The 10423-nt window shown below is 43.9% G+C and overlaps 1 protein-coding gene across 2 annotated transcripts in view; it reads left to right on the top strand.

Moving 5' to 3' along the window:
• The window catches only part of DNAH6 (dynein axonemal heavy chain 6), a 289159-nt gene extending 280661 nt beyond the window's left edge, over positions 1 to 8498 (top strand). Inside the window, exons 75-77 of one of the 2 annotated variants that reach the window (XM_004005864.5) lie at positions 529 to 680; positions 4369 to 4591; positions 8220 to 8498. In XM_004005864.5, coding sequence (XP_004005913.3) covers positions 529 to 680; positions 4369 to 4591; positions 8220 to 8323 — 479 coding nt within the window. In that variant the 3' untranslated portion in view covers positions 8324 to 8498. Of the gene's footprint in view, positions 1 to 528; positions 681 to 4368; positions 4592 to 8219 lie in introns of those variants that run through there. The other variant, XM_042246026.1, reaches the window with a different exon arrangement.
• Positions 8499 to 10423: the final 1925 nt, after the last annotated feature.

A 10423-nucleotide genomic window follows, 5' to 3' on the forward strand; every position in this document is an offset into this window, starting at 1 on the left:
ACCTCTGTTCATGGGATTTCCCAGGCAAGAAGTACTGGAATGGGTTGCCATTTCCTTCTCCAGGAAATCTTCATGACCCAGAAACTGAACTCGCATCTCTTGCATCTCCTGCATTGACAGGTGGATTCTTTACCACTGAGTCACCGGGGAAGCCCTAGATGCTAATTAGCCCAGCTCTTAATCTGTCTCATCCGAGTCCCTCATACACAGCCCAGAAACAGCCCATACAGGACAAGCTAAGCAAGATGTTAAAAGTTGGGAAGACTGGGCTCTGAAACGCCCTTGCTGGCTTGTCTCCCCCATTAGCAGAGCAGTGCACTTTAGACTTGGCCCTCCCTCTCTTTCCCACCAGGACCAAAATTCATACATGCTTTGACTCCACCCCTCTCAGTAATTCCGAGTAAGATGTTAACAGCTGGGTCTTCTAGATGGAAAGGAAGCTCTTTAATGCTAGAGTATCCTGGTCCAGGCAAGTGGAAGCTATGTTTGGATAATAGCAACTCAGCTTTCTAGCTTTTGTATTTACAGGAACTCTTCAAAATCACGCTCGGAAATACAATTTGCCTATAGATGAGCTGAGCTTCAAGTACAACATGGTTCCTGTCTATCGGGATCAAGCCACAGTCATAGAAGCTGCCAAGACAGTGCAGTTTGGACAAGAACTGCCCATGGACACAGAGGTACTGTCCCCTGACCGTTGTTACAGCACAGCAGCTTCTATCTACTGTCATCAGGATCTCAAGCAATCTCCCCTCCTTCACCCCTTCCACTTTCCATTTGCAGGAGTGGGAGAGGGCAGGATGGGTCTACACCTCCAAGCATGCATGATGCATACTAAGTCGCTTCAGTCGTGTCAGACTCCCAAGACAAGCTCCCAATTACCAGCGACTGGATGGCAACCTCCTAAATTAGTCTGATCTGTAGAAATATATTTTACATCAATACTGCTTATTTCTTTAGATACTTACAGTAACTTTCTCATTCATGTGGAGGCAATATTTGTTGTCTAGTCACTAAGCCATGTCCGAATCTGTGCAACCCCATGGACTATAGCCTGCCAGGCTCCTCTGTCCATGGGATTCTCCATGCAAGAATACTGGAGTGGGTTGCCATTCCCTCCTCCAGGGGATATTCCCAACCCAGGGACTGAACCCATATCTCCCACATTGGCAGGCGAATTCGTTACCGCTGAGCCACCAGAGGAGGCAATGTAGCAAGAGGTTGAAAACCAGAGTTTCAGCATCAGGCAGGCCTGGGTAAATTCTGCCTTCCCCTCTCCCCAGCTGTGTGTGCTAGAGCAATGATTAACATGTCTGCACCTCAGTGTTCCCATTTGCAAAATAGGGCTCGTGCCACCAACTTCAGAGTTGTAGTGCATTGTCAATGAAACTGCAGGTGTCACGTGACCACCGTGTAGTGCACTCACGGTATACAACTATTATCAGAAGTTAAACCTTCCTGCCTCATTCACTCAGCTGTCTCCTAGCAGAACTGATACACTAACTTCACACATCATGTGACTATAACTACATTACATCACCAGTAGGAATGCACTAAGGAAGCAGCTCAGGCTCTTTGCTTACATGGTTTACTCCCTCTAGAATAGAGATTCTTGAAGTGTGATCCCCAGACCAGCCCCATCAGCATCACCTGGGCACTTTTGGAAATGAACTTATTTGCAAAACAGAAAACAGACCCACAGATACAGAAAGGAACCTATGGTTACCAAAGTGGGGAGAGGGGAGGAGGGATAAATTAAGAGGTTGGGATTAAGACATAGACACTGCTATATGTAAAACAGATAAGAAATAAAGACCTCCTGTGTGGCACAGGGAACTATACTCAGCATTTTGTAATGATCTGTAACAGGAAAGAATCTGAAAAAGAAAATATATATATACAAGTATATGAGGCTTCCTCAATGGCTCAGTGGGTAAAAAATCTGCCTGCAACACAGGAGACACAGGAGATGCAGGTTTGATCCCTGAGTCAGGAAGATCCCCTGGAGGAGGAAATGGCAACCCACTCCAGTATTCTTGTCTGGAAAACTCCATGGACAGAGGAGCCTGGCGGGCTACTGTCCAAAGGGTCACAAAGAATCAGACACGACTGAGCAACTAAACACAAATACACGTATACAAGTAGATATGCACATGTACATATATATATATGTATGTATGCATAACTGAATCACTGTGCCTGACACTGACACAACATACTTAAATTTTTTTTAAGTAAAGTAAATTAGCATTTATTTGTGGGTCCCAAGGACCCATTCCAGACGGAATCAGAAACTCTGAACTGGGATCCAGAAATCTATATTTTAATAAGTCCTCCAGGGGGTTCTTAGCCCCTCAAGTTTGAGAACCCCTACTCTAGAATATCTCAACCTGGATTGCAGGTTAGAATCATCTTTGGAGCTTTAAAAACATCCTGATGCCCAGACCACATCAAGTTGCATCAGAATCACCCCAGTGACATCAGTCATCTACTTCTTAAAGCTCCCTGGGTGCTTTCAGCATACAGCCAGGGCTGAGACTCATTGCTGCCCATCTGAGCTGCCTGCCTCCAATGTGCTGAGATATTAATGGGGCAGGGGAGCCTCCAGAGCACCTGTCCATCCCAGTGGGGTTTATAAATGTCATTTTCTATGTGTGCTATGACATCAAAGATCTGTTTCAGATTGCTTTTGCTAAGAATGTGTTCACTAGCCGGTCAGTGTAGATGGGGTAGGTGACTTTTAGTGACTTTCCTTAAAATATCATAGTATTATTCAGAATTTCTCCTGGGTAATTTAATAAGTATCCCCTCACACAGAACTGCTTGATCTAGTCTTTGCTCTGATTAGCAAAAAATGCACAAAGGTAAGATTGATCCCATATTCATGGATTACTCTACAAAATATTGTAATTCCCCGTGCCTCTTAATTGCCTGTATCTTTTTTAAATGACAGTGAAAGAGTTCATGTCTTTAAGAACATTTGTTTTAGCATCAAAAATCTTTATCTTAAAGTATTAGCATGTAAAAGTATGGAGGAAATCAATTTAGAAATGCACTCACTGTTATTTTGAGACCCTTCTCAGCCAGGAGAGTGTCGCAGGCCCAGGTCAGGAATAATGAGTCTACAGGAGGGCAGGACAATACCCACATAAAAGCCTTCATCCAGGCCATCCTGGATGTCAGCCCTGCTCTGTGCCTGGCATGCTGTATCTGCCACATAGGCCAACTGACAGACAGAAGTTCACAGTAACTACTGGTGTCTCTCTGCCCTCCAGCCACACCAGTATACACACGTCTCCACATGGGTTATGTACAGTGAGCCATAGTGATGCCTGGGAATCTCTGCCTCCTGTGGAGACTGCAGATTGTATAATCAGCCCATCTCTTGGTCCTCCCAGAAAACACAGCAAGAGACTGTTAGACAACTTGAGTTCTGTTACCAAAAAACAGGGCCACTGTCAGCCCAGTGCCACCTTCATGCCATTTAGGAAAAGGCACCCCTCTTGGAAGTGTGTGCAGATGACTCCTACACACAGCCTGACAAGCTCAAGGCAGGATGGTGTCAGCCTCTACTCAGGTAAACCTGCACAAGTGTATATGGCAGCCCCGATGACAGGAAGGCCCACAGCACCACGCTGTACCCATGGGACAAACTACGAGATGCTAGAAAGTAAAGTCCAACCAAAAGAGCTTATCATCCTTTGATTCACTATAAAACATACCACTTAAAACCACACTGCTTCGTCCTCTGTCTGCAGGTGTGAAGCTCCAATTGTAAAAAGATCTAGGGCCCCAGGACTGGCCAGATTCACTCAGTGTTTGAGGAAGGAGACACAAAGCTCACACCTGGCAGAAACTAGACACTAGTAATGACATCTACTCACAGGACATTGAGGGATAAGGTCTCTGTCTCTGTCTTTCTCTCAAAAATTTCTTTTAAAAAGTTCTCCATAAGCATTCTGCAAATATTGTCACAGATATGTAATCTATCATCTGGAAGAGCACTGAGATCTTTGAAAGGCCTTGTAAAAATAACAGATGATAATCACAGCCCTCTTGGCCACTTCCCATGAGAAGGGGAAAATCCTAACATCATGGTATAAGACACTGAAGCCCATCAGTGGGTTTCCCTGGGGTACCATGCACCAGACAGCCTCGTGGAGTGTGAACAGTATGAGATTTGGTGACAAACTGAAAAGCAAACTATTTCACCTTTTGGAGCCTTGGCATTTTCCTCTCTAAGATGTGAGGGATAAGAGAATCTCTAGAATAGTTCTTCGAACTGACTGAGGATGTGGGACTAGGAGGGGGCCCAAGAGGGCGACCCCTCCTGCTGTTCTCACCTCTGAACGTCTACACATCTTTCAGTTGCCCTCTCCTGAGGATGGCGTTCTTGTCCATGGGATGTTCATGGATGCTTCTCGATGGGATAATAAGGACATGGTGATAGAAGACGCACTCCCAGGACAGATGAATCCAATGCTGCCTGTGGTGCATTTTGAACCACGACAAAATTATGAGCCAAGCCCAACACTCTACCACTCCCCACTTTATAAGACAGGGGCTCGAGCAGGAACCCTCTCAACCACAGGTAAGGACATTCTTATATCGGCATATAAATAATCACTAAATGCAGACTACAATCAAAATCCAAACGCTTTGTTGTAATGTAAAAATGGTGATCTTGGGTCAATTAGCCAGGCTTAAAATAAGGCTACTTATAACATACAAATTTATCAATGCTGTAAATTCTATTCATTTTAATGCTGAGTATAGATTAATATTATAAAACCAATGCTTGCTTCTATTAGTCTGGTGGTGGCAATGAGTCAAAAATAGTTTATTGAGCAACGTCTCCTAATTTCAAAATGATGGACTGAGTAGACACTAAAACATTGAGACTCAGCGTAGAAAGAGATTTTAAAATAAATAAATGAATGCCATGGTACCAAAGGGGAAATCTTAGTAGTCCTGAAACTGAGATACAGCCCTGAAAAAAAGGAACCAGATCTTTAAAAAACCATTATCAACAGATAAGTTGAAAGACTGAATGCAGATAGCTAAAGAGTGAGCCAAGAGAATGCACCGAGGAAATCCCTAAAAATACAGCTCAAAGCAATTTTATTTTTAACGTAACACTGTGGAAAGAGTCAAAATTTCCAACATTTATCTAGTAGGTAATCTATAAAGAGAAAAGAGAGAAAAATGAAAGAGCAATAATATTTGAAAAAGTGGCTGATAATTTCCCACAACCGAAGAAACACTTGAGTCCTCAGGTTAAGAGAGCTCACAAAGTAGAAGAGGTAATTTTTTAAAATATACAACAAGCCAATAAACAATCAAATTTTAAAAGAAACCTAGATATATCAAAGTGATACTTACGATTATCAGAAAGAAAATTCTCAAAGAGATAAAACTATTAATAGGCTGGAAATAAAATTTCAGAAAATGAGAATCAGATTGACTTCAGACGTGTCTCATGATCCACAGTGCATATAAAAGAAAATAGAGACACCTCTTCAAAGTGTTGAAGATAAACAACCTTCAACTAGAATGGCAAATGCAACCGGATTATCATCTGAAAGGAAAGCTGTAATAACAACTGTCTTGAACATACAAAGTCTCTGTATTAACCACTACTGATCCTCTATTTAAAACTCACACACAGAGTTAAATCTTTAATATTTGATGATAGAAATGAATTTATAATAACTTGGAACTAAATTTCCAAATGACAGAAATATGGGATGGGGGAGCAGGGCAAAAAGAACTAAAACAGTTGTTCTCATTTCAATGGAGGATGTATAGATACTGATGATATTTATTTTTCTCAGTTAAAGGATGTCCTCTCAGGGCGAGGTACAGAATAGAACTCAGGTAGCCACTCACATCACGTGATCTACCACTCCCATGGCAAGTCTAAAACACACATTATTCAAAGGTATTTTTTAAATTCATATGGTATTTACAAGTTTTTGTAGGGACATAAGCTTTATTTATCTTGGATAAGTATCTAGGAATGGAATGATGCCTCATGCAGTAGGTGTTTAACGTATGTTTAATGTTTTAAGATACAGCCAAAATGTTTTCCAAAGCGACCACAGCACTTAACATCCCCACCAGCAGCATATGGGGGTTCTAGATCGTCCAGATCCTCACCACCACTTAGTATGATCAGTCCTTTTAATTTTAGATGCTAGATGACAGACAGATAGCCTGATGATAGATAGATAATAGAATATATTATCTAATGGTATCTAATTTTCATTTCCCTAATGACTAGTGACAGTAACCATCTTTTCTGGTGCTTATTTACATCTTCTCAGACGTGTCTGTTCCAATCTGTTGCCCATTTTTTGACCGAGTCATTTCTCCTCTTATTACTGGCTAACATTCCAACAGGAACTCCGTGGTTTTCAGGAAAAGGATGACAGTGCACTGGCACAAGACTCAATGAACAGATCAAATTTTGTACTGGATAGACAGCCCAGAAACACACTGTGCATACGGGGAACTTGACGTGTAATAGCAGCGTCATTTAAAATTGGTCAGGAAAAGGAGATTATTCCGTAAATGATCCTGGGACAACTGGTTATGCCAAACTAAGATCTTTACCTCATATCACTACAAAAGTTAAATCACAGAGGGACTTAATCATCATTAAAATTTAAAATTGTTAACCTAAATGAAATAATGGCTCTAAGTAGTAATTGAGCTTCCCTGGTGGCTCAGTGGTAAAACATCCACATGCCAATGAAGGAGATGAGAAGATCCCCTGGAGAAGGGAGTGGCAACCCACTCTAGTATTCTTGCCTAGAGAATTCCCTGGACGGAGGAGCTCAATAGGCTACAGTCCATGGGGTCACAAAGGAGTCAGACATAACTTGGTGACTAAACAACAATAATTAGCTTCTGTGGAGGTGTTTCCTGATGGCAGTGCACACCACTTAGGAAGTATTTTTGCCAAAAAACCTCAACCCTGAATGTGATCACACCTCTAGATCTAACCACTCTTACAGGGATAGGGGAACATGTGTAAAATCACCAAAGGGACACTGTCAGCAAAAGCCAGACTCCGGGAAACCTTATGGGACAAACAGCCTGGTTGTTTCAACAAATATATTACAAAGAAGTGGCAAAAGAAACACAGAGGGAAACTACCGTAGAAAGAGATCCAAGAGACACATCACTGTTGTACAGTGTGGACCTTATTTGTATCTCAAACCAAACAGATGGTTGCTATCCATATATCTACTGTAACACTGCTATAAAATGTTACTCAAGCACTCGCCAAGGCACATGCAGGGAATGACATACAAAGATAAGGAGAGGGGAGATGTAGGCATTCTCTGCTGGGGACACCCCAGTGTCCCCAGCTTCCAGGCAGATGAAGTTTGCTGTGAATGCCAGAAATAGCAGCACCCATCTTGAGGGCAAGGCTCTCTTCTTCTCATCCTGGTCTTGGTCCCCTCACACAGGCCTACAATGAAGAAACTGCAAAACTGATCTCTTACTTCAGATGTCTCAGAGTTGAGGACAAACTACCTGTGACTCAGGACCCCAGTGCCTACCTTCTGGGTGGAACAAAGGGTGGATGGATGGATGGATGGAGACAAGCCGATGGACAAATGGATGGGTGAATAGAGAAATGGATGGATGACTGGAGGGAGACAAGCAGATGGACAACTGGATGGATGAGCAGATGGATAGATGGATGGATGGATGGACAGACAAGCAGATGGACAAATGGATGGATGGATGGATGGATGGATGGATGGACAAGCAGATGGATAGATGGGTGGATGGATGGATGGATGGATGGATGGAAGGAAGGATAGATGGAAAAGCAGATGGACAGATGGATGGATGGATGGACAGACAAGCAGATGGACAAATGGATGGATGCCTAACCTACCAACCACATCCCCTGAGTCTCACTAAAAGCTCAGGCCTCAATCCTAGTTTAATGCTCAGAGACAGACTGAAAGGAGATTGAAACATAATTCTAAGGTTGTACAAGGTCTAAACTGGACAGGTCCTAAAGGATCATTTGCTCTAACATCTTCATTCTATGGAGCATAAAACTGAAATCCGCAGAGGATTGTTGCCTCTTTAGAGGCACAGACAGGTCTGGAACCCAGATGTCTTGACTCCTGGTACCATGATTTTTTATATTAAGGGGTTGTTCTTTAACACTTTTTCCTTGTATCCTTAACTAGGTCATTCAACCAACTTTGTGGTGACCGTCCTCTTACCCTCCAAGCGATCCAAAGATTACTGGATTGCCAAAGGATCGGCTTTGCTCTGCCAGCTAAATGAGTGAAAACATGCCACCTCTGTGCTGAAAGAGAACCAGACCAGAGATCTTTCCCTAATGGGGAGAAAATTCTGTATAACTTACAAATAAGCAAAAGGGGTTCATTTGTGATCTGGCGTAAATGCAGCAAGTGTGGCGTTTATTTCTTTTATAACCTAGAATAAAGTGTTTGAGTTCTTTCTTTCTGCTGTTGATTTAAACTCTGATGTGAAAGCAGTGGGTTTAACCCCTGACATCTTAAGCCTACTCCCCCTCCCCCTATGTGAGAGGCAGCTTCCCATTTGTAAGGAGTTGGGCCCAGCATGAAGGGGCAGAGAGGGGTTGGGCAGAGTCAGAGCCCAGGACTTCCTCATCTCTCAGGGCTCCCTTCCTTTTACATGAATATGAAAGGCCCAGTGTACATGTCAGTCACATGGCCCCAGGTCCTTCCATTTCTAGACCAGATCAAGAGCCCAATGTATGAGATCTGGGCCCACGGTGACACTCCTCCACCCTGTGGGGCTGGATTGCAATTAGAAGAGCCTGTGGTGCTCTCAGGAAAGATCAAGTCATTCCTGCCCAAGTACGGAGGAACTTTCCACTTTAGGTAGGATAAAACTACTGGGCTTCGCTGGTGGCTCAGATGGTAACGATGGCTCAGATGCCTGCAAAGCAAGAGACCCAGGTTGATCCCTGGGTCAGGAAGATCCCCTAGAGAAGGCAGTGGCTCCCTACTCCAGTATTCTTGCCTGGAGAATCCCATGAACAGAGGAGCATGGCAGACTACAGTCCATAGGGTTGCAAACAGTCAGATATGACTGAGCCACTAACATTTTCAAGTGAAAACTGGCCAAGTCCCTCCCAGGTCCACTGGCGCCTCTGCTACCTCAGAGGTTGCTGGGCCAGTGCTGACATGGAGCAGCCACTTTGGGGTGGTTTGTTTTTTAATTTTTATTTATTTGGCTGTGCTAGACCTTCATTGCTGTGCACAGGCTTTCTCTAGTTGCAGCAAGTGGGGGCTAGTTTTGGTTGCTGTGTGTGGGCTTCTCCTTGTGGTGGTTTCTCTTGTTGCAGAGCACAGACTCCAAGCATGTGGGCTTCAGAAGTTGCAGCACACAGGCTCAGTAGCTGTGGCATTCAGGCTGAGTGGCTCTCTGGCATGTGGAATTTTCCCAGACCAGGGATCAAACCCATGTCCCTGAACCCATGTCCCCTGCATTGGCAGGTGGATTCTTACCCACTGTACCACCAGAGAAGTCCAACCACTGTGTTTTGCAAACCATTTTGCCAATAGAATCTGTTGCTTCCTTGCCCTAATATGAGCCAAGAACTTGGGTACCACTCAGCTAGGATGTGGACCTCTGGAGAAAGCCATGACACCCGCTTAACAGGAAGTTGAAAGAACAGGATCAGCCACAGTAATCCTTCCCTCCTGTTTACCTCCCCTCTTCCACCTTCATATTAAAAAACAGACATCACTTTGCCAACAAAGGCCAATCTAGTCAAAGCTATGGTTTTTGCAGTAGTCAAGTACGGATGTGAGAGTTGGACCATGAAGGCTTAGCACCAAATAATTGATGCTTTTGAACTGTGGTGCTAGAGAAGACTCTTGGGAGGCCCTTGGAGAGCAAGGAGATCAAATCAGTCCATCCTAAAGGAAATCAACCCTGAATATTCATTGGAAGACTGATGCTGAAGCTCCAATACTTTGACCACCTGATGCGAAGAGCTGACTCATTGAAAAGACCCTGATGCTGGGAAAGAACTGAAGGCTAGAGAAGAAGGGGATGACAGAGGATGAGACGGTTGGATGGCATCACTGACTCAGTGGACATGACTTTGAGCAAACTCCAGGAGATAGTGAAAGACAGGGAAGCCTGGTGTGCTGCAGTCTATGGAGTGGCAAAGAGTCAGACACGATGGAGCGACTGACCAGCAACAACAACCCCACCTTCATCCCCCTACCTACCAAAGTTAAGAACAGACTCAAGTCACTGAGAAGCAAGGAGCACCACTTATATCAGTGCAGAAATCAGCAGCTCCTCTGGGTGCTTCCTAAGCTATGGGAGTGCCTGCAGCTGCAGAAGTCAGATGGTTGACATTAGAGACCGGAGCAGCTATAATCCG

This window comes from Ovis aries, chromosome 3 (genome assembly GCF_016772045.2).
Source record: "Ovis aries strain OAR_USU_Benz2616 breed Rambouillet chromosome 3, ARS-UI_Ramb_v3.0, whole genome shotgun sequence".
NCBI classification, from domain to species: domain Eukaryota; kingdom Metazoa; phylum Chordata; class Mammalia; order Artiodactyla; family Bovidae; genus Ovis; species Ovis aries.